The sequence below is a fragment of the Mirounga leonina genome, unplaced genomic scaffold (genome assembly GCF_011800145.1).
Source record: "Mirounga leonina isolate KUSES-001 unplaced genomic scaffold, KU_Mleo_1.0 Mir_168, whole genome shotgun sequence".
Lineage (NCBI taxonomy): Eukaryota > Metazoa > Chordata > Mammalia > Carnivora > Phocidae > Mirounga > Mirounga leonina.
Genome location: NW_023270426.1, coordinates 2,079,825 through 2,106,038, shown reverse-complemented (window position 1 = coordinate 2,106,038; position 26,214 = coordinate 2,079,825). Strand labels below are relative to the sequence as shown.

The 26,214-nt window shown below is 40.2% G+C and overlaps 2 protein-coding genes across 4 annotated transcripts in view; both read left to right on the top strand.

Annotated features, from left to right (window-relative positions):
* CCDC112 (coiled-coil domain containing 112) overlaps window positions 1–10,486 on the top strand; it is a 31,536-nt gene extending 21,050 nt beyond the window's left edge. For 2 of the 3 annotated variants that reach the window (XM_035013941.1, XM_035013939.1), the window contains exons 5-10: window positions 1,351–1,426; window positions 1,812–2,202; window positions 6,053–6,466; window positions 8,568–8,663; window positions 9,419–9,537; window positions 9,931–10,486. In XM_035013941.1, the coding sequence (XP_034869832.1) occupies window positions 1,351–1,426; window positions 1,812–2,202; window positions 6,053–6,466; window positions 8,568–8,663; window positions 9,419–9,537; window positions 9,931–9,973 (1,139 nt within the window). In that variant the 3' untranslated portion in view covers window positions 9,974–10,486. The remainder of the gene's footprint in view (window positions 1–1,350; window positions 1,427–1,811; window positions 2,203–6,052; window positions 6,467–8,567; window positions 8,664–9,418; window positions 9,538–9,930) is intronic. The other variant, XM_035013940.1, reaches the window with a different exon arrangement.
* A 2,768-nt stretch (window positions 10,487–13,254) lies between these two features.
* Window positions 13,255–26,214, top strand: part of PGGT1B (protein geranylgeranyltransferase type I subunit beta) — a 57,013-nt gene continuing 44,053 nt past the window's right edge. Inside the window, exons 1-2 of the mRNA XM_035013936.1 lie at window positions 13,255–13,406; window positions 22,656–22,774. Coding sequence (XP_034869827.1) covers window positions 13,267–13,406; window positions 22,656–22,774 — 259 coding nt within the window. The 5' untranslated portion in view covers window positions 13,255–13,266. The remainder of the gene's footprint in view (window positions 13,407–22,655; window positions 22,775–26,214) is intronic.

The window sequence follows — 26,214 nt, the reverse complement described above, 5'->3', positions numbered from 1 at the left end:
ACCCTCCTCCCTCTCATGCTCTCTGTCTCTCATTCTCTCTCTCGCAAATAAATAAAATCTTAAAAAAAAAAAAAAAGAAGCCATAAAGCCAAAAATAGACATAATTGACTACTTCACACACACACACACACACAAACCCAAAAACATAAAGTTGACAAACAAATTAGGAAAATATCAGCAATACATATGTAACTTAAAAAACTAATGACCATAACATATGAAGAGTACCGACAAATTGGAGCAACAAAGGTAAGTAAGCTAATGGAAAGATGGGTAAAGATTATCAGGGGCTCGTTGATAGCAAAAGAAATACAAAACACATATGAAAAAATGCTCAGGCTCATTAATGATCACAAAAATGTCAGTGAAATCAGTCATGATCCATTTCGCCTCTCATTTTGGAAATGGTTCAAGGTGCACAGGAAGGGGACGCTCAGGCACCGTAAGTGAGTAGAGCCTCCAAGCACCAGCAGGACAGTGCACCGTTGTTGACCATACTGTAAAGCACATACACTTTTTGATTTGGCATTCAAATTTTTCAGTTATTGTCTGAAAACACTCGAGCATGCCAGATCACTACACAGAAGTATTTACCACAGCATTGTATCTACTGAAAGGTTCATCACTTGGAGAATTAATGAAATGACTTAGGGTAAATGTAGACAATGAAATATCATGAAGCCATGGGGCGCCTGGGTGGCTCAGTCGTTAAGCGTCTGCCTTCGGCTCGGGTCATGATCCTGGAGTCCCTGGATCGAGTCCCGCATCGGGCTCCCTGCTCGGCGGGGAGCCTGCTTCTCCCTCTGCCCGTTCCCCTGCTTGTGCTCTCTCTCTGTCTCAAATAAATAAATCTTAAAAAAAAAAAAAAAGATAAAGGGGCGCCCTTCTCCCTCTCCCACTCCCCCTGCTTGTGTTCCCTCTCTCACTGTGTCTCTCTCTGTCAAATAAATAAACAAAATCTTTAAAAAAAAAAAAAAAAAGAAATACCATGAAGCCATGAAAAAAATGAGGGGGGACATACGTATATTGACATGGAAACTTAACCACATGTATTTAACCACATTTTGTTAAATGAAAACTGCTTCTCACAAGGCAGTATGTATAGTATAAAACATTTCTGTGGGAAAAATAACGCTAGTATGGTTTAATAATACGTGTGCACAGGAATAAATCTATAATCAGAAAAAAACTGCAGTCATAAACATGAGCTTTATAAAAGCACAACTGTCTTATCCTTTAGGTTAAGAAATGTTGATAAATTAAGGCAACATTCCGTTTTCTCCTAACATTTTATTCTTGGTCCTACTAAAATACGACATAACCGTCTTTCCATGTTATTTTTTTTTACAGTTGTTGAAAAGCTCAGAGAAATGATGGAAGAAATTGAAAATGCGATTAACACTTTTAAGGAAGAGCAGAGGTTGATGTATGTTTTAAGTTCATTTTGATATAAAATTATTGACCTTTATTTTTCATTACCTCTCCACTAGGTTGTTGTACACAAGCTATTTTATTGTTCTGTATTTAATATTAGTCTTACACAAGAGCAATATAGCACCTCTCTTCTTTTATTTTAGGTTTCAGATTGCTTTTCACGTTTCAAGTGAATTTTCACTTATATTTGGACAAGATAGAAAACCTAAATAAGAATTTGAAAGATGTTTTTTTCCCCTCTTTATAATGTTAATAATTGTAAGTCGAGAAGATGACATGTAAAGAGTCAGGAATAATGAAATTTGAGGGGAAAAAAGGCAAGGTCGATATGGATTTGTTTGTAACTTATTATTCAAAGTTTACCTTTAAAATTTCAGTTATGAAGAGCTTCTTAAAGAAGAGAAAACCACCAGTAATGAGTTGAGTGCCATATCAAGAAAAATCGACACGTGGGCTTTGGGTAACTCAGGAGCAGAGGCGGCTTTCAGAGCCGTGTCAGGCAAGCTTCCTGTAGACAAAGAAATGCTGAGCACTCTTCCAGAAGAAGTGGTAGATTTCGAAAAATTCCTTCAGCAAACAGGAGGGCGACAAGGGGGCTGGGATGACTATGACCACCAGAACTTTGTGAAGGTGAGAAACAAACATAAAGGGAAGCCAACGTTCATGGGAGAAGTTCTAGAAAACCTTCCTGGAAGAACACAGGAGGAAGTTCAGCAGCACGAGAAATGGTATCAAAAATTTCTGGCCCTGGAAGAAAGAAAAAAAGAGGTAATAATCACAACAATAGCTATTACTTGTTGTATGTTTCTGTCTTCCAGGCACAGTGCTAGACTCTTTAACATGGATCATTAACTTTACAACCACTCGTGAAGTGTGTTTATAGTCCCCCACCCCACTGTCCTATAAAAGAGAAACTGAAGCAGTGAGAAGTTAAGTAATCTTACCCAACTAAGGGAGCGCCAGTTGAACTTCCTCAAGGCCAAACATTTCTACCCTAAGAAATGCAACGGGCCAGAAAACTTCTGATGGTGGGCAAAACCCCCCTGTGTCCGCCTGAAGTGTGGGAAATCCAGAGCTACTTAGGCTTTTGGTAAAAGTCATCTTACCACCAAGGCCTGATTGTTTTCAAGAGAAGATAAAAAGGCGGTAGGGAAAGACTCTTTGATTCTTAAATGTTTCTTGGAGTTTTGGAGCTTAAGCCTCATTGTTTATTTTAAAAGACTCAAGGTGTTGGCTACCCCAGAGGAAAGACTAACTCTTACTGGTAGCAAATACCTAACAGGTTCCATTTTCACAATAATATTACTCTGGCTTTGGTTTAAATCAGGACTTCTCAACCTTGGCACCGTGAACTGTTTGGGCTGGAGACTTCTTTGCTGTCCTGTGCACTGTAGATGGTTAGCAGCATCCCTAACCTCAACCCTCTAAATGCCAGTAACACCCCCTTAGTTGTGATCATCAACGATGTCTCCATGCATTACCCAGTGCCCCCTGGATGGCAAGAATTGCCCCTGATTGAGTACCATGGGTTTAGATAGTCTGAGTCTGAGTCCCTTTTTTTTTTTTAAGATTTTATTTACTTGACAGAGAGAGAGAGAGAGACAGCTAGAGAGGGAACACAAGCAGGGGGAGTGGGAGAGGGAGAAGCAGGCTTTCCGCCGAGCAGGGAGCCCGATGTGGGGCTGAATCCCTTTTTTGTAGACTTTCACTATAATAAACATCAGCTAACTTGGTTTGACAGCAGAAGTATGATTGTTCAACAGATGACGTACCTAAGGAGCATTAAAGAAATGTCGATTCCACATTTAATTTAAAATTTTAGAGAAAATAGGGTTCATTTGTTGTTTTTTCTTCCCTTCAAAATAAGTTGAATGTAGGAAAATTGACATTTGGGACTTCAAGAAAATTTTTTTAAATAAGTCTTTTTTTGTTGTTTTTTAGAGAGAGAGAGTGTGCAAATGTGCACTCATGGAGGGGGTGGGGAGGGCAGGAGGAGCAGAGGGAAAGGGAGGATCTTAAGCAGGCTCCACATCCAGCACGAAGCCCATCACGGGGCTCAATCTCATGACCCTGAGACCGTGACCTGAGCCAAGATCAAGAATCAGATGCTTAACCGACTGAGCCACCCAAGCACCTCGAAACAAGTCATTTTTAAAAATTCAAGATAATGAGCTGTTAAGAATTATTTGGGCTTTTTTTCCCAGGATACTGAAAACATGGGGTCCCTGGACCAGCAAAGTCAGCATCACCTAGGACTTGTTAGAACTGTCTGGGCCCTAACCCCAGACCTGATCTGAACTCTGGGTGTGGGGAGCAATCTATGTTTTCACGAGGCCACTGGGCGGTTCCGTTATGAGCTCAAGTTTGAGAGCCACTGCTCTAGGGAAAAGGAGCAGGCACGGTGCTTCTCGTAATAAAGGCGAACCACCTGGATTCTAGCTCACTCTTCTTCTCAGTCTGTTTCCGGTCGTTTGACACCTGATTGAATGTAGGAGTGAGGTAGGTGGGGTGTCAGGTTGTGGGGCTGTTCACTGAAGTAGGACATGTTGGAGAAGAGGGAATTTGGGGGGAGAGCCTCAGGAACGTAGTTTTAACTCTACTGAGTTTAAGATGATGAGTAGGAAGGTGCCTGGCTGGCTAGTGAGTGGAATGTGCGACTCCTCATCTCAGGGTTGGGAGTTTGAACCTCACGTTGGGTCTAGAGATTACTTAAAAATAAAATCTTTTAAAAAAAAAGATGATGAGTAGGTGATTTTCCAGTTTTATCTCCCACTCCCCTTAACATGTCCTGTGTTTTGCCCAACCGAAGATAATGATTTTCAGACGTGCTCTGAACTTTCTGGCCCGAGCACCCTTGCTTGTCTTGTTCCGTCTTTCTGGAGCCTCCATTCTTTCTTCCCCGCCTTCAGTGCCAGCCCATCAAAATCTGCCCAGATCAGATGCTACTTCCTGCTTGCCCACTGAGACACAGGAAGTCCCCTCAGAATTCACAGACACCTCGTGTATACCTCTTTTTTTTTTTTTTTTTTTTTTGTGATAGAGTGTGAGCAGGGGGCGGAGGGAGGGCAGAGGGAGAGGGAGAGAGAGAATCTCAAGCAGTCTCCATACCCAGCGCTGAGCCCGCCCCAGGCTCAATCCCACTACCCGGAGATCATGACCGGAGCCAAAATCAAGAATTGGACACTTAAGCAACTGAGCCACCCAAGTGCCCCTTGTTTATATGTCTTCTTTGACATGCTGGGGCACATATATGTGCTAGTGTTTATGTATCTTATCTCACCTGGAGCTGTGCTACTCAAACTTGGTCCGTGGACTAGATGTTAGTTTGTAAGCTGTTGCTGGTTTCCAGTAGGATAAATCGACTGCACCAGAATCAGCTACTCAATAAGCACACTGTTTAGTTAAGTTCACTTTTTTTTTTTTTCTGTAGAAAACTTTCTCATTGAAGGAAGCAGTACACTGATTTACATTCTGGCGTAAATTGCTGATATTTTTGTGGACCTGCACTTTGAGAGACTCTGTTCTAGATGGCACTTGGTACTGTTTTAATTATCTGTGGCTCCTATCACACCACCTTGCATATAGTACACATACCACAGGAATTTGTCTCATGAATGTATGATACACCATGAGAAAAGATGAAGAAACAGTGTCCTGACTGGAGGGGAAAGTCATTCAATAGATGTATCCTTTATGGCTGCTAGCAGGCTGCTAGAATTTTAAATAATATTTATATACCCGTAAATGCAATATAGCAATTTTACTTTTTTTTTCACACTTGTGAATCAGTATGTGCCAGGCACTGACTCACTGCATCTTCACAACAACCCTGTTTGAGAGGTACTACCCACTGCCTTTACAGATGAGCAAAATGAGGTCAGAGAAGCTTCGTGACTCATCCAAGAGCACACCTACTAAATGACAGAGCCAGGATTTGGTCCCAGACGGCTGGCTTCAGACCCATGCTCTCAAGCAGCCCACTTGTAATTCCTCTTCTGATATTTGACAGAGAAAAAGTCACTCAAAGTATTCTAAGCCTAGACAGAGGGTTTGGAAGCAGAGTGAGTTGATCAGAAGAAAGAGATGTTCCCTATGAACGCAAACGAAGCGGGTAAAGGAGAGGAGGCCACTTGATGAGGTGCAGTCTTTGTGAACCTGGGGATTAAGAGAGAAAGAAGGCCAAAAGGATAAACCAATACTCAGTGTTTAAAAGGTACATTATTGGGGCGCCTGGGTGACTCAGTCGTTAAGCGTCTGCCTTCAGCTCAGGTCATGATCCCAGGGTCCTGGGATCAAGCCCCACATCGGGCTCCCTGCTCAGCGGGAAGCCTGCTTCTCCCTCTCCCACTCCCCCTGCTTGTGTTCCCTCTCTCGCTGTGTCTCTGTCAAATAAATAAATAAAATCTTTAAAAAAATAAAAGGTCCATTATTTAAAAAAAAAATGAAGTAGGAAAAAAATTGCATTGGTTTAGGAAAAAAAAATGCTTTAAAACCTAAGCAACCAGCATCCTGCAAACAATATTCTTTCTAGAAAGATGGATTTGAGGTTGCCTTTTCGAGCGCTCTTGGTTATTAAAAATGTTTTTCTCTTGCTGTCCTTTTTTTTTTTTTTAATCAGTCTATTCAGAACTGGAAAACCAAAAAGCTGCAAAAGAAGGAGGAAATTGTCAAGTTGAAGGAAAAGGCAGAGAACATCTCTCTGCTCCTGCACAATAAAAAAGAAGATAACCAGAAGCGAGAAGAGGAGCAAAGAAAGAAGCAGAAACTGGCCGTGGAAGCGTGGAAGAAGCAGAAGAGTCTCGAAAGGTCAATGAGGCATGCCTCCCAGGTGAAAGAAGAAGCAGAGAAAGAGAAGCATCAGCAGAAAGAGCGCCGTCGCCAGTTTAAACTAAAAGTGCTCCTGGAGAGTTATGCCCAGCAGAAGAAAGAGCAGGAAGCATTTCTGAGGCATGAAAAGGAGATGAGGGAAAAGGCGGCAAAGGCCGAAAAGAGGAAAACCACTGCCGAGGAGATCTCCAGGTTTCAGGAACGAGTGAGTCAATAACAGTTCCTGGGTAGCCTTCAGGGCCCCCCGTAGGGGTGTTGCCTCCAGACTGAGGTCAGCGAAAACGGGAGACCGCGCAGAAGTGGGGTGATGAAGGTGGTGGGCTGGGGTCTTCAGGAGGCGGGCAGGCAGTGAGGGAAGCCTTCCAGAGCTGCGGGTGGCAGACCGAAGGGGATGCTGGGGTGGAGGCTTGAAGAAGAGGGGTGGGGGGGGTGGATCCTTCCTGGCAGAGGGAACAGCATGAAGGGCAGCTCGCAGGAGGGTGACGGTGTGGTTTGGGGGGAAACCTGTAAGAACTGCAGGAATGTTAGGGCACCACCCAGGAGCTGGGAAGCAGCAGGGGACGAGGCCGGAAAGGTGGCCATGGGCTGGGCCACGCATGTCCTGTCTTCTCTGCCAGACCGCCGGTCTCTACCCCACAGGTGATTTGCTTACTTGTTCACTGTCCATCTCCCTACCATCGTGAAAGCTCCATGAGAGCAGAGGGTTTGTCCTTTTTGTTCATCCTTGTACCCTAGGGTCTGGTACAGTATAGAAACTCAGTATGGACTTAAGGGAATCAAGGTTACTGCAGAGAGGTAGGGGATAATAGGGGATTTTAAAAAAACATACAAGAAAAATGCTAATAGAAGAAAGAGTTTACAGTTTTACTATTAAAGTGGAATTCAGTCCAAAAAGTATTTAAAAAGATAAGACTGTTTTTTCTTTTTTTTTTTATTCTTATGTTAATACCCATACATTACATCATTAGTTTTAGATGAAGTGCTCCATGATTCATTGTTTGTGCATAACACCCAGTGCTCCATGCAGAATGTGCCCTCCTCAATACCCATTACCAGGCTAACCCATCCTCCCACCCCCCTCCCCTCTAGAACCCTCAGTTTGTTTTTCAGAGTCCATCGTCTCTCATGGTTTGTCTACCCTCCGATTTCCCCTGCTTCATTCTTCCCCTCCTGCTACCTTCTTCTTCTTCTTTTTTTTTCTTAACATATATTGCATTATTTGTTTCAGAGGTAGAGATCTGAGATTCAACAGTCTTGCACAATTCACAGTGAGGAAGACTGTTTTTTCAAGATTTATTTATTAGAGAGAGAGGGTTGAGGGCGTGTGCATGTGCGCATGGCGGGGGGGGGCAGGCAGAGAGAGAGAATTTCCAGCAGACTCCGTGCTGAGCGTGGAGCCCAGTGCAGGGCTCAGTCTCACGGCCCTGAGATCATGACCTGAAACCAGGAGTCGGGCACTTAACCAGCTCTACCACCCAGGCACCCCAGGAAGGATACTTTAAAATGAAAAAGGGTTCAAATGAGATAGAACTAGGGGCGGCTGGGTGGCTCAGTCAGTTAAGTGTCTGCCTTTGACTCAGGTAATGATCCTAGGGTCCTGGGATCAAGCCTCCAGGCAGGCTCTCTGCTCAGCAGGGAGCCTGCTTCTCCCTCTGCCTGCCACTCCACCTCTTGTGCACTCTCTCTCTCTGTCAAATACATAAATAAAATCTTTTTAAAAAATGAGATATACCTGTTATGAAATAATTCTTATGAATTGTTATATGCATCAAAAGACATATAAGCAATTGTCATAAAGCAAAAAATAAGGGAAATGCAAAGAAAAATAATAGACAAAAGCACATTAATGGAACTTCCCTTAGCCCATATGTAAAAATCTTCCTAAATAACAAAAGATCCCATGCATTCTTCCCACCGCCCACCAAAAAAGGCAAGCAGGCCGCACTATAAAAGACCTAGAAAAAAAAATCACGTAAAACAAAAAATATGTGAGAGATCTAAAACCAGACATACCTGTATCAATAAGTGAAAATAGGCTTAGCTCAACTAATAAAAGAAAAGGAGTTTTAGATTGAACTATAAAATAAAACAAGAGATAGCTAAAGAAAGTGATTCAGAAAGGATGTGCATGTGTTACATTTATATTCAGGATAAATACAGCTCTTAGCCTTTGTTGGAAAAGGTTAATATTGAAGTCTTGATAGTAGGTAAGTTCATTTTACTTGCAAGCAACCGACCTTTGAAACAAATTCCACTGAATTTTATTTTCTTAATGTTGCTCTTCTTTTGTTGATGTATTTTTTTAGGATTTACATAAACTTGAATTGAAAATTCTAGATCGACAGTTAAAGGAAGATGAAAAGGCAGAAAAACAAAGGAAACTGGCAAAATTAAAACAAAAGGTGCTGTGTGCTAAGATTTATTTTTATTGTTACTATCCTAACTCCTTGATTTGTAAGGAGACAAGCATAAAATCCATTTTCTTTATATCCAGAGCTCTATTTCTGTATCACTTCCTCTAGATTTCATACTTAACGGATTTACATATTACAAAGCACAGTTTAGTACAACTTAAGCAACTGTTGTTGGAATTCTGCCATTTCACATTCTAAGCACCTTATTTTCTTTTACCCTGAATTAATTTTCTCTTCCTACTCTTCATTCTGTTTTTCATTTTTTTTCTGTATATGCCTCTGTTTTAGACCTATGGCAGCTAGGAGCATTGCTTAATCTCCCTGGGAGTACACGGACTACAGATGTTGGTGACTCTCATGGGAATGGAAGGAACGAAGGACTTCTGGTGGTTATTTATCCTAAATTTATTGTCTGGCTATCCCACTATCACACTTGGTGGCATTACATTTCCCTCAGAACAGAAACAAAATAGAAAAACAGTGGAAGCAGAATAAAGTAATTGAACTAGAAAAAAGAAGCTAAATTAACAGTTTATTAATAGATTGACGGAGTCCAGATTTTAGGTTAGCTCTCAGAGCACAACCAGAAGTTTGCTGAAAAGGTTAACAGTTTTTTTTCTGTTTAGTGAATGTCAAGGATGTTTCTTATAACTGCTTGCTGTTGTTACTAAAGATCTCACTCACTAGTCCAAACTTAATAGTTCATATAAAGTAACTGGCACTCATTTTCATTCTGATTACAGGTTGAAAACAATGTTAGTAGAGATCCCTCTAGGCTTTACAGACCTACCAAAGGTTGGGAGGAACGGACCAAGAAGACAGGACCCACAGGCTCTGGGCCACTTCTGCGTATCCCACACAGGTAAAAAGGAGTTAGAGTGGGTGTCCACTTTATAACAACTTAATAACTACATATTTATATTTTATACAATTTCTATATGCATGCTAGATTTTACAGTAAAAAGCTGGTAAAAGTTGCTAAATAGTGTTCAATTATATAGATGTTCTATCATTCCTATACATTGAAAACTTGAGCTATTTACACTTCGTACCTAATGACATAGAGTGGCATTTTACATGGTGGTTAGATTCTGACATGCATATGTCAACAATCTTGCATGGTCAAAGTCACCCATGAAAAGCCTTTTACTTATATAGGAGGCATATTATCTCTCAGTGAGTCCACCATAGAATTTAATTAGGATTTTTTTTTAATTCCCTTTGTATTTATAATTGCCCTTCTTCTTCTCCCTAGGGCTATTCCAACCTGGAGACAAGGACTTGACAAAAGAATATGAGATAATGAAGTTGGTATTCAGTTGATGAGAATGTCAGCATTTTCATACCAGGAGAGAGTCAATAACTATGTTCTTTAAATAGTACTAGCCCCAGTCAGATTGAGAACTGTGTTATATGTGAATCGACAGGTACTGAGTTTCATGCGGCATTGTTGTAGCTCGTGTTTATACTCAGAGGGTATTTAATGTGTATGTCGGCCTATTATTGATGTAAATGTTTTTTGAATAAGTGTATGTTACAAACATGATTTCATTTAAATACTCAGAACATTTCAAAGATATTTTGTTTTTGTCATGGCATAGCAAAATAAATTGGGACAATCATAGACTAACTTTTTTTTTAAACAAAAATTTTTTAACATTTATAACTTGGAGGTGAATTAGCTCAAGTAACAAAAATGTAAAGGTTTTCCTTTTTTGGGGGAAGTAAGTTAGTACTTTTCTAAGTTTAACAAATTGGTAGTTTGTCAGTTGTTACATTTTTGTGTAATAAATATTTTGTATTTGTTGGAAGCATGCTTTGTTTTATATAGAGAATATTTATTTTAAAAATATGCCTCACCTCATATATATCCTATTATTTGTATTACCGATATCTTTTTGGTTTCCTTTAGCTATTCCCAATTTCCCTTTAGCCTTTCTGGATGTCACACATTTATAAAGCCTTTGTGTCTATCACATCTTCCTAGCTGGTGCAGTTTTCTTTACTGCTTCTGTTTGACTCAAAATATTTGGTCAAAAGAGTTAACTTTAAAATTTCCAAACTTTTGTACGTGAAAACACAATTTAACTTAATTTGACTCAACTTTTCATATTATAAAATCTTAGTTCCTAACTTTAATCATTTCCCATCTTACAGGAAAGATACCATATATGTAATAAATATAGAAAACTCGTTTCTTTTAACTTTTATCTTAGAATATCTTTAATTTATAACTTGATACATCTAGGCCAAATGACTCAGAAATTTACTTCTAATAGTAACCTTTACTTATTTCACAGTTAATCTTCAAAGCAGATGGCTTCCAAATTTTGTAAACCGAATTCTGATTACACAAGTACTGGTGCAAAATGAGAGAAATAACATAAAACATCCTTAATCAGGAATGCGTGTTTTATTTGTAGTCCTTGTTCTCTATAACTTTTTTTTAAATGATTGGAGGCAGTTTAAGAAATAAAATATTGAATTGGACAACAGATTTTAAACACAGAATGGAACTACTACAAGATAGAAAAAAGGTTTCTTACATAATAGATTTTGAACATGTTGTTTTTTATTGCACAGAAAGGCAGCTATCCATTTCCTGCATCTAAGGGAAGCATACTGGGTAGTGTGATTTTATGGCTTTTTGTCTGTTTTTTGGTTTGTTTCTTAAGAAAAGTATGGAGTTTTCTTTGACAAAACCAGTCCTTCTAACTGAATCTAAAATAAATGAGGAATTTATTATATGGATCCTCTATATAAGGCATAGAATAAGCAATAATTAATAGTATCTTCAGTTATAGGCTCATAGAAGAAATAAACATTTCTCATACTGATTTAAAAAGGATATGAGTAAGAAATTTAGAAAAAATCCCTAAAAGGAAAATGTTAATAAAGCACCCATAATTCCATTACTCCAGGGTAACGTTTTTTAAAATATGCCTACATATTTTAAAATAGCTATAGTCATTTTATTTACTATACTAAATCACATTATACATACTTTCCTATGTTTCTATAGAATTCAAACATTATTGTTTAATGGCTAAATAATATTCAATTATATAGATTTTTATCATTCCAATACTTTTTACATGGGGGTTGGATTCTGTCATGCATATGTCAGTAATCTTTTGTGGTCAAAGTCACCCATGAAAACCCTTTTACTTACCTAGGAGGCATATTACATTATTTCTCAGTGAGTCCATCATAGAATTTGGATCAGATTGCTGATTCCTGAGCTGAGAATCAGATGAAAATATTTGGGTTCTCTTTAGTGGCCCAGTTGAATAGGATTGTCTTTCTGAGCATATATAGACCGCATTGTTCATCCTAATAAATTAAATATGTGTGATATGACTGCACTTTGAACATGCTCAGACATTTGGTGGTGCATGTTTGTGAGAGTAAGATCTTAACTGTAATAACAGAACCAAAACTCTAGACTGGGGCATACCTGAAAAGCAAGGAGTGTGGCCTCCCTGTTGTAAGGAAGCCCCAAGAACAGCCCTCCGCCCACACCCAGCCCTTTGGTAATGCGGTATTTGTTAAAGACATACAGGAATACCTGTGAATAAGTAGTTACTAGTACCTAAAATTAGGCGCTCTGGATTACTGAATAGGTAGAAGATAACTCCAGCCCACACAGTATGTATTTTAAGTAGATTTTTCTAAGAAAGCGAACAAAATCATACTCAAACTTAGCCTAGCTGACTATAGAGAACTTAGGTTTGAGCCTGATCTTTGGGTGGATTTTTCCCCCAAAGACTGCCTCGTGACGCAAATTAAGTTCCTCTTAAAAAAAAAAAAAAAATAGCCAGAAGCATGTTGTTTCATTTCTTAATATACGGGTAGTTGGTGAACATTTGAGCTTGTTTGCTTGGCAAATCGATGCAACATTGATGAACACACAGACTCAAGCATTGAGAATTCAATCTTTTAAGACTTGAAAAAGAAAATGGTGCAGTCACATACGAATGTTATAAGTCTGTACTGTGTGTATATATGTATATTGTGTATACATACAATATACGTATCTATTTTAAGTGATTGCTGGTATCCTAGAGAGGACTAGGAACGCCTCTGAACTTAGGAAGCGTCAATAATTACTTAATAAACATTGATCTCCACGGCTTGATTTGAAGGTCTAGCCTCCCTATCCATTCAGTTTAAAACCGGGGCCTTCCAAAAAGGATTTATTCTGATGCATCCATTTTCACATATACCATCGTTTCGGGCCGTGACTGCCTCAAAGCGAACTGGAAGCTTTTGATCTTGCACTGCCTCTCAAATATCTAACGAGGATAAAAAGTTCTGGAGGGATTTGTGGGCTGCATTTTACAAGGCTCGAGAGGGGTGTCCGAGCCTGCGGGGCTCAGAATAGAAAAGGTGGGATCTAGAGAGAAATCCGAGGCATCAGGCGCTGCGTAAGACCGCTCACAGCGAGTAGCTTCAACCACCGACGGGCGCGCGGCCGGCGCACTGCCCATCCCCGCGCGCCATCGCCGCGCGCCCGCGTCGCCCCTCGGGGCTCCTTCACGCCGCGCGCCAACTGCTTCCGGGTCGCGGCGGACGTCGCTTCCGCAGCAGCATGGCGGCCACGGAGGATGAGCGGCCGGCGGGGAGCGGCGAGGGAGAGCGGCTGGATTTCCTGCGAGACCGGCACGTGCGGTTCTTCCAGCGCTGCCTCCAGGTCTTGCCCGAGCGTTATTCTTCGCTCGAGACCAGCAGGTAACTGGTGGTCACGGTCAACGGGGGTGGGCACGGGGCCCCGGCCCCAGCGGAAAGGCACCGCGGAGCCGGCCGGCTGACCCGGCGCCTGCAGGGCCTGCGCCGCCGCCCGCCCGGCCCTGCCGGGTTCCTCTCCTCTCGGGCGGGCCTGCAGTCACCCTCACTCCCCCGAGCTATGGGGGGAGGATTGGGGCAGCAGTAAGTCGAGGGCTTGTGGAACCTCCAGTTTCTGCCTTTATCACTTCCCAACCATTTTTCCTGTCAACTCTGAGCTTCCTCTTTATTCCCACTACGAGGCTGTGAATCCCTTGGCCACGTTACTTCCGAGTATAGAAGGAAAAAGACCAGTCATCGTAGGTAAATAGCCTCGCCTGTGCTACCCTTTCCTCCAAAACGTTATTAACTCTGAATTGAATATCTGTGTGGGGTGTTACGTATAGGAGCGGCGCGGAGCCTGTAAGGTTTGAGTAGAAATTAACTTTCCAGGAATTGTAAATCTAAGGGTAGGAGAAGGTTGGCGAAGAGGTGCAGTGTTGCGTGAAGCAGCCTGTTAAAAGTGTATGTGCTGTAGCCTTGTGAGTTGGAGTTGGCTGACGAGTGTGATTTGGCTGCGGCTAAAAAACTGTGAATTAGTCATTCAGAGTAGAAGTCTGGGGATGAGAGGAAGGAGGCGGTCCTTGCTCTGCAGTGCTGTGTTTTGAGTGAGGCTCCAGCGCCGCGTGGGACTGGATAAGGAGAGAGCCGATTGGTTTTGCTCTAATCTCTCCGTGTTTTTTGAACTCTGATTCTCTGGTGTATTTTGAACATTTCATGGCTGGGTCAGATTTGTAAGTTTTATAGATTACTTCTGCCTGGTGCTCTAGAAATTTAGTATGAGAGGAGCTGGAGTACAGCTGAACAAGACAAGTGGTTTCAATAGAGTTCTGTGCAGCATAGGGTTAATGTGTGTTAGCATGGGGTTAATGGGAGCGTGTAGGAAGGGCAGATATCTAGCCCAGACTTCTTTCGAGAGGCCTTCCCAAAAGAGATCCATCCCTTCCAGTCACCACCTGAGATGATATATTTATTGGTTTATTTGTTTAATATTTTTCTTTCACGCGGGATTGTAAACCTCACGAAAGATCTTTGTCTAGTTTACCTCTATGATACTGGAGCTGCCCTGTCCGATGTAGTAGTCGCTAGCCACATTTGGCTGTTTAAATTTGGATTAATTAAAATTAAATCACATGAAAAATTCAGTTCTTCTGTTTGCAGTCGCCACTGCATTTCATAGCTTTTGTTGCTATTTCAGCATTTCCATCATCCCAGAAAGTCTTTTGGGCAGTACTGCACTAGGACCTTGAAAAGTATCTGGCGTATAAAGAGGCACGAAGTAAATATTTGTTAAATAATGTGAGCAGAGCCCTGAATAATGAACACATTCTTGCTAAAGGAAGAGTGAAGCATTATTTATAGTCCTTTCTCTATCCATAGGTGTTGATTGATCATCAGAGCACATCCCTAGACCTAAATTAAGGTTTCCAAAACTTACCCCACTGAGTAGAACAATATGCTCTGAAACAAAGCATGTTAATAGATCACACATTTTATGGGGATTAATTTTATGTGAATTTGAAGCGTTTAGATAAAAAAAAATCTTCCATCTTGTGCTTGTTAAACAGTTGAACTTTGCTCGTAGCTGTCATTTTAGGTCTGTGGCTGTATTTTCAAAGTGCCGGTGTGTGCTCTATTTAAAATTCCAGCATGGACAAAACCATATATACTAATGCGTGTTGGTAAACTGTGTAATGGTGCTCATAGCGTAAGTAAAACTGCAAAAATTGTCTGATTGAACAACTGATTTCATAACTTCAGTATAATCTTAGAATCTACACCAGGCATTATATAGTAGATGATAATGTATAATGTCATGGTGCATTAGTTAAGAAATATTATGTCCTTTTTATGCCTGATGCTTATCACTTGAGTGGAATATTTTTTATTTCTTGTTTTCTTATGGCACACTTAATAACCGCATTTAAACTAATGTGCACATAGCAGTTTTTGTAGTGATTTTTTCAAGTTTTTCAGTTTTTCTCTTTCCTGAGTCAGTCTTTGCTTTCCTTAGTTTAGCGTTAAGTCCTTTTGTGGTGTATGTGATTTATAATTGTATGCTTATGAAGGAGCTCTGAGCTTTTAAGCAAAGGCGACTGATCACAAAATTTCTACTGATGCCAAGAGTTTTCAGATAAAACGGTGTGTTTGCTAAGTCACAGTTCTTAACTTGGTATTGCTATTTAATTCCATAGACATTTGTTGAGTGCCTACTGTTTGGGTACAGGGATGCAGTGCAAAACCGGTGATTTTTGGTGTGCCTTTCTTCTTACTGATAGATGTGACAAAGGAGACTCTCAGGAAGGCTGATAACGGACTAAACATTTAGATACTTATTTTTTGACCCACCGTTTTGGCAAAATTACTTTCATTTCCCTTTTGCTTTTAGTTTGACAAATAGGACTGAATAATTTTTATTTTTCTAATAACAATGGCTTTATGAAAATAAAGTGTTGTTTCACTTGTGGCTTTTTTTCATATTAACTTCTGAAAGGTGGTAGTTATTAGTTACCTCATGTGAATATTAAACCTTGGGTTGTGAGCTTTGTGCATTAACAGGCTTCTTTTTTGTGAGTGGTTTAGAGAGTTTTTTGGTCATAAGTTGTTATTGCCATTTGTATTTGGGTAATGGGAGTTAAAATAGGTTTTTTTAATCGGAGAACAAAATACTGACCATTTTCTATGTTACTTTTACAGATCCAGCTGCTCTCAAAGAAGGGTTTAGATGTTTGGTTTTTGTTTTACAGGACATCACAATCTACCTAGTCTTTCCTAGTCCTTCCATATTCCCCTGTGTAGCCAGTGTTGTAACTGCTCAGCTGACTACCATCTAGCAACTACTCTGCTCTTTCATTCCCTCCCTTACCTGAAATATATTGCAGTCCAGCAGTGTGTTTCTCAAAGCATGATGGCGATGACGGGAGGCTCTAAATCAGTGACATCCTCACATGCTTATAAGATGCAAGTACCTGGGGCACCTGGGTGGCTCGTCAGTTAAGCGTCTGCCTTTGACTCAGGTCATGATCCCAGGGTCCTGGGATCAAGCCCAGTGTCAGACTCCTTGCTCAGCAGGGAGCCTGCTTCTCCCTCTCCTCCCTGCTTGTACTCTCTCACTATCCTTCTCTCTCTCTCTCAAATAAATAAATAAAATCTTTAAAAAAAAAAAAAAAAAGAATGCAAGTACCTGAGCCCCTCCCCGGTTCTGCATCAGACTCTTTGTGGGCCTGCCAGTGTGCATTGTGACAAGCATCCCATATAGTACTCATGCACCCTAACATTTGAGACTGTTTGCCTGATAGGAGAAACAGATGTACAAACAGATTCTTAAAACAGTGCCTCCCAACTCTACTATGCATATAAATTACCTGGGGATCATCTTAAAATGCAGATTCTGATTGCATAGGTCTGGGAGGGGTCTAAGGCCCTGCAGGTCTAACAGGTTCCCAGGTGATGCTGATGTTGCTGATCCCCTGACCACACTTGAATTTGTTTGCACAATGATTGTGGATTCACAGAATATTATGGGAGCACCTTAGCTCAACCTGAAGAGAGACATGTCTCAGAGATGGCTTCTTGGAAGAAGTAACCTTGGAGCTAAATACTAAAGAATGTGTTTAGTTTGGGGGGATGGGGGATGGATTATAGGCAAATGGAAAAGACAATAAAGGTAGATAAGTGAATGTTGAGCAGAGACACTGCAATCATTTGTTTAACAGTGGTTCAAAATGTAAGGCAGGTGTGGTAGGAATTTAGTCTGGCGGGCAGACATGGGCCAGATTACAGAAGGCTTTGTGTGCCAGGTCAAGAAACTTGAATTTGATATCACATAAGTGATGGAACGTTGCCAAGCAGTGGATCTTCCTGGTTAGATACGCATTTCAGAGTGATCGTTGAATTTGAGATTGCTTGTTGTAGTAGTAAGTTGGACCAGACCAGAACCAGGAAGACCAGTTAGGGAGCTGTTGTAGACCAGTTAGGGAGCCAGATGCTGGGGCAGAATGGATAGGATGAAGGGGTATAGGAAAAAGGAGGAGTTCCAGGATTCTAGGATTGGAACTGCCATCTGGTCTAGAGAACAAGGGGCTAAAGGAGTAGGTTTAGAAAGGAAGATGATTTCTTTCTTTTTTTTTTTTGACAGCGAGAGCACTAGTGGGTTGGGGAGGGAAGGTGGAAAGGTGGAGGGGAGAAAGGAGAGAGAGAATCTTAAGCAAGCTCCACGCCCAGCACCAGGCGAGGCAGGGCTGGATCTCACGACCCTGACACTTAACCAACTGAGCCACCCAGGTGCCCTGAAGATGATTTCTGTAATAGTACTTATTATATAGCTACTTATTTTTTCCCATAATTTAACCTGCTTAAGATTAGGAGGCTTGTTTTATTCGTTTTTGTCATGACATCTAGTCTGTAGTAGATGTTTAGTAAACATTTCTTATTGAAAAATTATTTTGCATGTAAAGTAATTCCAAAGATGTGTGACTGTACTTAAAAATACTTACCATCAAGCCAGCTACTGAAAAATATTAAAGATAAGAGTAAGGCTTAGGGCACCTGGGTGGCTCAGTTGTTAAGCGTCTGCCTTCGGCCCAGGTCATGATCCCAGGGTCCTGGGATCGAGCCCCGCGTCGGGCTCCCTACTCAGCAGGAAGCCTGCTTCTCCCTCTCCCACTCCCCCTGCTTGTGTTCCTTCTCTCGCTGTCTCTCTCTGTCAAATAAATAAATAAAATCTTTAAAAAAAAAAAAAAGAGTAAGGCTTAAAATTCTAGCATTCCTGCAGCGTTTCAGTCATTAATTCCAGAGTGTTTTTGGGGCCGCTGTGTGCTGTGTATTTTAACTTCATGATTAATTTCCATCTGTCCTCTAAGGCTCTCTCATCATTTCCACTGTTACCAATTTTATTGAACAACTGTGTTCCTATTTCTAAATATTTCCTGTTTGTAAATGCTTGTTCATAATTTTAGAACTTTTTGCAGTATGATTTAGTTATTGCCCCACCTGAGATCTAGGCAGGAATGCAGTTACCTGTTAAAGACACTTGGAGATGCCGGTAAAGAGACTGTACTGGCGGAAAGGGGCAGAGCAAGTGATCCAAAGTTTGGGAGTCTAGTCAGTGCCCATGTATCAGTGTTTCCAGTATACTCGCAAATGGTCACTTACCTGCTCTAGCCTAATGGTACACTACTCCTTTATTAGCACAGGAAAGTTATTACTATTGCTCAATTCTTTTTTCCACTGCCCAGACTGGTTTTCCTTTTTTTTTCCCCCCTATTTAATCCTTGGGGGTTTTTTGGGGGGTGCTGTTTTTTAAGCCTGAAAATGTTATTCTTAAGCCTGAAAAATTGGAGATCTTCTGGAGACATCATTTAGTTGATGCCTCCCATCTGTGAATTGATCCAATGGGGCAGCAACTTGATTTAGAGGAGACGAACTTTACTACTTCATCCATGTAAGATACACTTTCATATGTGTTGTTCAGAGTGGAAGAAGGGGCAGGAAGATGTGGCTGGCTGGCTTTGCTTTTTCAGGTTATAGTTTCAGAGTTCAATTCTAGGGAAGAGAAGAAAGGAAAAGAACAAACAAATGCTCTCCAAAGCAACAAAGTCGAAATACCTTCACCAGCCTGATTTTAGGCTTGTGTGTTCGCGTGACTTCCCCTCTAGACACCTGCCCCCAGGTGGGTGGCCAGCAGTCCATACCCCAAGTAGCCCTCACTGGGGCACCGTAAAACCCTCCATTATTTCCCTCAGAGGCCCACAGCCCAAAACTGCTTTTTTTTTTTCTTATGACTTATTTAATTCTCTCCCTCTCAGAGTTTTAGGACTGCTTAAGAACTCTGGTGTGCTAAGAAAGGAGTATTTTCCCAGCCTTAGAGGAGAGGCCAGACATTTGCTCCAAATTGACTTCTTGGTTCTGTCTGCTAGCCGCTGCTGGGCGCCTCACTTCATAAGCATAAGCTTTTCACTAGAGCTGTGTTAATCCTAAAACCTTGGTCTCACCTGCTAGGAGTTGAAAATACTGGACTCTCAGAAGCCTTTAATAATTAAGTAGGCAAGATTTTAAAGTAGTTTACCAGCAACTGACTTGATTTCTGGTATTTGCATCCATATTCAGAAGCAAATAAAATGAAAAACAGATCATTCATATAACACTTATATGTAGGTAACAGTATGACTTTGGAGCAGGGTTACTTAACCTTAGCACTGTTGACATTCTGTTGAATGGCGCAGTCCTATGTGTTGTAGGTGGGACATTTAGCGGCATCCTTGGCGTTTACCAGCTAGCTGCCACTGGCACCCTCCTCTATGACAACCAAAAATGTCTTTAGAATGTCCCCTGGGGCATCACTGCTCTAAAGCGGTGCACTTTTTTTTATTTTTAAAGATTTTATTTATTTATTTGACAGAGAGATAGAGCCAGAGAGCACAAGCAGAGGGAATGACAGAGGGAGAGGGAGAAGCAGGCTCTGCACTGAGCAGGGATCCCGATGTGGGACTTGATCCCAGGACCCTGGGATCATGACCTGAGCTGAAGGCAGATGCTTAACCATCTGAGCCACCCAGGCGCCCCCCCCCCCCAACTCTTTTTTTAAAACAGGCTCCATGCCCAGCATGGAGCCCAACATAGGGCTTGAACTCATTGAGATCAAGACCTGAGCTGAGATCAAGAGTCATATGCTTAAATGACTGAACCATCCAGCCTCCCCTAGAGCAGTGCTTCTAAAGCCTGGCTGCACATTATCCTCACCTGGGAAGCTTCCCACACCGCACCCCCCCCCCCAATACCAGTTATGCAGACCCCACCTTCCACCTAGAATTTCCATTTCATTATCATAGAGTAAGGCCTGGGCCTCTCTGTGTTTTATTGGTGGTGTTTTAAGTGTTTGTTTTTAAGCTGATTCTAACAATGTAGCCAGGTTTGAGAAACATCCCTGTGGAGAACACCGCCCTGCAACTCCCAGTTCCTAAGTAGTTTTCATTGGTTATCTAGCATTGAAATCTCAAGCAAATTACTTGAGTTCTTTGGACTTCATGGTCTTGAGCTAAAAAAAATTTAAGAGAGTACTTAACTTAGAAAAGAATACCAGCTTATCTTTATAGCCCTTTCAATGTTTTCTAATCATGTATGTTTTTTATTGACAGGAAGATCTTTGATTTATCCAGCCTCTGTAGGTTGTCTTATCGACAACCTCATGTTGTCCTCCACTTTTGTCTGTCTTCCTTTTGTTTTTTTCTATAATAACACTTTAATAAACTAAATTACTAGATAATTTTAATTAATTATATCTGACTATAACCATTTATAGCAAAACCAAAAACCCTCGTGAGAGCTCTCCAGGGGGGTTAGATGAAGTATTGCAGGCCTTTTATCTGTTGGTGACTTCAGTAAATATTTGAGTATATATCACCACAAGGCAGACTTATCTCCTGAGACATAATTGTCATGAAGAACAGTGATTCTCAAACATGTCTGCTGTTAGATAGAAGGTCTTCCCATTTCTAAAGTATCGTTTTGTTTTGGGAAAGAGCAGGGTTGTCCGGGGGGGGGGGGGGGGGGGGGGGAGAAGGTTGCTAACCAGTGACCTGAGAAAAGGCCTGTAGTGTGACAGCATGTGTAGATCCTGAGGTGGTCGTTGACTCCTGTCAAATCAGGGAGATGACCAGTAATGATAGCTTCTGTTTGTTGAGTGCTTGCTTGTGGGCAGGGAGGGCAGTAATGTGAGGTGTAATAATTTATAGATAAGGAAGTGGACTTAGAAAAGATTTAGAAAAGGGCCTGCCCAGGTTATAGATGGCTGTAAATCAGCCAGCCTAGGATTTGAACCTAGCTCATTTGACGGCAAAGTCTGAACTCTGAACTGTAGCCTCCCACATATAAAGGGGTTCCACTGCCCTTAATTTAGTCCTGATCGTGCTCAGATAAATCACCTCCCTAATTCTGGTGGATCTCAGTGGTTTGTTAGAATTAAACTGAGATAGTATATAAGAAATTTTCTAGCTCAGTGTCTAGTACATAGTAATAGTCTCTCAGTAATGTAAGTTTCCCAAAATCTGTTTTTCTTAAGTGTACCAGTATTGCATTATTTTTAGTTTTTGCCTTAAGCTTTGGTTAGAATTACTCTTTGATTTCTCCTTCTGTTATCTAATGTATGCCAGTCTTTTTCAACCAGGAATCAAGGAGAATTATACCCTTAAAAAAGAAAAAAGTGACTTGTCTCGTTTTTCCTTAAGTTGGTAGTATTTTTCTAGATGGCATGGGAAAGAAGTTAATTTATTACACACAGTGGATGCTTTAGAGCGTTAAGGTTTATTTCTCTTTTGGAATCTTAGTTGAAAAGGTTACAGAATGTGTCCAGTGGCTTTGCTGTCAGATTTTAGACCAGATGATTTAAAATATTAGTTTGTTATATTAGTTATAGGAATTGTTAGAATACAGAAATGAGATAACCATGCTCAGACAGCAGTATGGAATGCATCTCAACCTGAAAAGAATTATATATAACAAATTCTTTATGTAAAAAGTAATCACTAAAGTACTAGTTTTTATATGAAAACAAAGTTTACATTTCTCATTTAGTGTATAGTCTTGGAGGGGAGTGTGTTGCCTTACAGTTTTTCATTCCATCGAAGAATTCTCTCTGGGAAAATGGAATTGAAATGCATATGTATTTTTTAAAGTATTATTTCCCAAAATTCATTTTAAGTTTTTTCCGGTTACATTATTTGTAAACAAATTTGAATACAGATGGACTTATTCTAACGTTCCTTAAGAATTATGCACAAACTATAAGTATAGTTGCTCTTGGCAAATAAGTGGAAATAGGGATTTTATATATTTTCAGCCTTTTGAATTTGCTTGTACTAATTAGGTGCAGGCAGTTCTTTTTTAAATCTGCTTTAGCCTTCAGGTTGCTTTAGTGAATCCACGCATGTATCAGATGAGTAGGACTGGTTTTTTAACCCCTAAATGTTCCTTTTTACAAATGAAACAAAGGTTTGATCAATATAAACTCTAAGTATAAACAGGGCTTTTTGGCTTTTGTAAAATGAGATTACTGTTTGAATTAAGTTTAAAATTAGAAAGACATTATTTTTTGAACCAGAAAGACTTCAGTGTTTTGACAGTTGAGATGGAATTTTACTTTTTTTTTTTTTCTTTTAGGCTGACAATTGCATTTTTTGCGCTCTCCGGGCTGGATATGTTGGATTCCTTAGATGTGGTGAACAAAGATGATATAATAGAGTGGATTTACTCCCTGCAGGTCCTTCCCACAGAAGACAGTGAGTGAGTTTTTAGCATTTTATTTTTAGTGTGGCTAGTTAGTTGTACTTGGCATAACATGTGTCAGACTAGCAAATCTCAGTATTAATTCATAAACTATTACCATATTTTATTTATCCATGTTTTCCTTGCAATGCTACACTCCCATCCCTTTCAAATATGACACTTGAAAAGTCTAATCATTGGGGCACCTGGCTGGCTCAGTCAGTGGAGCGTGGAACTCTTGATCTCAGGGTCGTGAGTTCGAGCCCCACGTTGAGGGTAGAGATTACTTAAAAAAAAAAAAAAAAGAAAAGAAAAAATTAAGAAGTCTAATTGTTAATCTCTTGAGAGAACCACTATGCAGTTGTCTGGGATTCGAGATTTGCAGTTGTAGCCACATGTTATGTTCTGCACTTCCGTGTGGATGACTGCTTGTCAGTTATTTGTACTTGGTATTTTTGTTGAATTAGTTTTGTAGCATTTGCTGTATTTTTCATTCCCAGCCGTTCTTTTTGTCTTTTCAGTGAACTCGTTGTCATCAAAAAATTTCATTTCAGTCTCCTGTTGGTTTTCCTTCTCGGGTTTCATTAGCCTTTCTCTGATGGTTTCTTAGAACTCTTACTAGCACTGCAGTCCTTTTCATGCTTATAAACTTTATAAATTTTGGTCAGTTATTTTTCTTTTTTTTTAATTAGTTTTCAAAATTTATATGTTACCTGATCAACTAAATGCACACAAGCTTTATACACCTTATTGTTCACTCTGTTAAGTGTAACATACCTAACATTGATTTAACTTGTAGGTGTTAGAAATTCTAACCTTGAAAAGAGAAGCAGATAAACTCCTGGGAAATGACACAGTTTTTATCATGGTCACCACTTACCTGGCTTCTAAGAGCCAATATTTATAAAATGACCGTGTGTTTTATTGGTTGGAGTAAACATTTATAAATGTCTCACTTAGATGAACTTTAGGGAAATAATAAGCTAAAGCTTTGTTTAGAAAGAAAGAAAGGTTTGATCTATTAGCAGATGTTCTTGGACGTAATTTTGTCTTTCTAGTTTATTGTTCTTGGATTTCATAGTGTTTGTGTTTATAATTTTTAAAATCTGCCTGTTGAATTCTTGTTTAAAAATGATTAAGCATTTTGGGGCACCTGGGTGGCTCAGTAATTAAGCGTCTGCCTTCAGCTCAGGTCATGATCCCAGGGTTCTGGGATCAAGCCCCACATTGGGCTCCCTGCTCAGCGGGAAGCCTGCCTCTCACTCTTCCACTCCCCCTTTTTGTGTTCCCTCTCTCGCTGTGTCTCTCTCTGTCAAATAAGTAAAATCTTAAAAAAAAAAAAAAAAATGATTAAGCATTTTGAACTAGGTCTGTTGCACATAAATATCTACTCACTTTTCACCAGCTGCATGAAGCAGCGTATGTGATATTCTGGTCAGTAGAGATTCTAGCATGTTGGTGAGTAGGATTTATTGAATGCCCTGCTAAACGTGTGCAGAAGGGCTGTGATAATTACAAGATATGCTGCTTATTCTCTTGGAGCTTGTGGCTGAGGTAAGGTCACAGTTCTAGACACCTGCAAACTGGAAGTAATTTGTTTCCCCTTTTTACTAGATTTTTTTTTTTTTACTAATTTAAGTAGGTGTGGGATTTTTTCTTAAACTATAAAAGTTAAATATTAGATGTAGTATTATTATAGATTCTAATTTTTGATTGATTATTAAAAATACATATCCTGATTAAATTATACACTGTAGTTTCTTAAAGGGATGTATCTCACATAGTACGCATAGGAAATTATAGTGTTAGTCATAGGAAAGCTATTCTGTATGTTTTTTGCTAAAATATATTTTATATTATTTTTAGAAAGAATTTATTGATACTCATTTCCCTGAAATAAAATAGCCATTGCTACTCTAGAAAAATATGGATCATAACATTTGAGTGAGAGAAGTCAGGTTTTGGTTAGCAGTAATTTGTCATGTATTCACTATGCTTTCTACTTTCTGTCTTCATATTTCTCCCCACTCTTGAGGATTCTTTGCTGGCCTCTGTGATTGAGCTGTGCTATTGTCTTCTCTTAAAATATGTTTATTTTCCTCTACCATTTTATTGTAAGATTTTCACAACCGCTTGATACCCATTAATACATGTATTCTTTTTTAAATGCAACTTGCAGAATGGTTAAAATAACTGGTTAATTCTTCTCCCATTGGAAAAGCAGTGCCACTAAATAATAGGCTCCTGTTTTTACGCTCTTAAATGTGGACTTTATACATGTCATTTTGTTATCCCTTGGGTGTGTGACTAAACAAGTCCATGAACTTTTTTTGTGCAGTTAGTTTAATTAAAACCCATATTCTTGGGGCATCTGGGTCACTCAGTCGGTTGGGCGTCCAGCTCTTGGTTTTGGTTCAGGTCATGATCGCATGAAGCATGCGATCAGCTCTGCACTCCATGGGGAAATGTGCTGGAGATTCTCTCCCTCTGCCTCTCCCCCCTCCTGTTCACACGCACTTGCACACATGTTCTCTCACTCTCAAATCTTTTTTATTATTTTAAGTTTTTTTAAAAGATTTTTTATTTATTTATTTGACACAGAGAGAGGCAGCGAGAGTGGGAACACAAGCAGGGGGAGAGGGAGAAGCAGGCTCCCTGCTGAGCAAGGAGCCCGATGCGGGGATCGCCTGGGAGCTCGATTCCAGGACTCTGGGATCATGACCTGAGCCGAAGGCAGATGCTTAACAACTGAGCAGCCCAGGCGCCCCTATATAATCTTTTTTAAAAATCCATATTCTCTCTAAAGACTGCTTTGTTGTGAGAGATTTGCTGTTATCTGAACTTTCATATTATTCGTAATAATTGCATTTGCTACATACTCACTAGAATGGCTAAAATGGAGAAGGTAGAAAATAACAGTTGTTGGCGAGAATGTAGCACAACTGGAACTCTCACGGGGAGCTGAAGGAAAACTGTCCAAGAGTTGGAAAACTGGCAGTACTTACTAAAGCTGAACATCCGTGCAGTCCATGACCTAGCACTTCTGCTTCCTAGTTCATACCCAACAGAAGTGAAAACGTGTTCACCAGAAGATACGTACTAGAATGTTCATAGCAGTGTTCTTCACAGGAGTCCAGAAGTAGGAACCATAAAAACTACCCATCATTGGTGTAATAGATGAATGATGTATTAAAATATTCACACAATGTAATACTATACAGTGGAAAATGAGAAAGGACAGTCTATAACTATAAAACAAAAATTTTGATGAATGTCACAAACATGTTTTGAGAGAAAGAAGTACCTAGTGTATTATTCTCTTTATACAAAGTATAAAAATAGACCAAACCAATGGGAACTTTTGGGGAGTGAAGGAAGTATGAAGAAAAGAAGGTAGGAGCGAAGTAGGAGGGGGGCGTCTAGGGTGCTGTCATGTACTTTTCTTTTTTTTTTT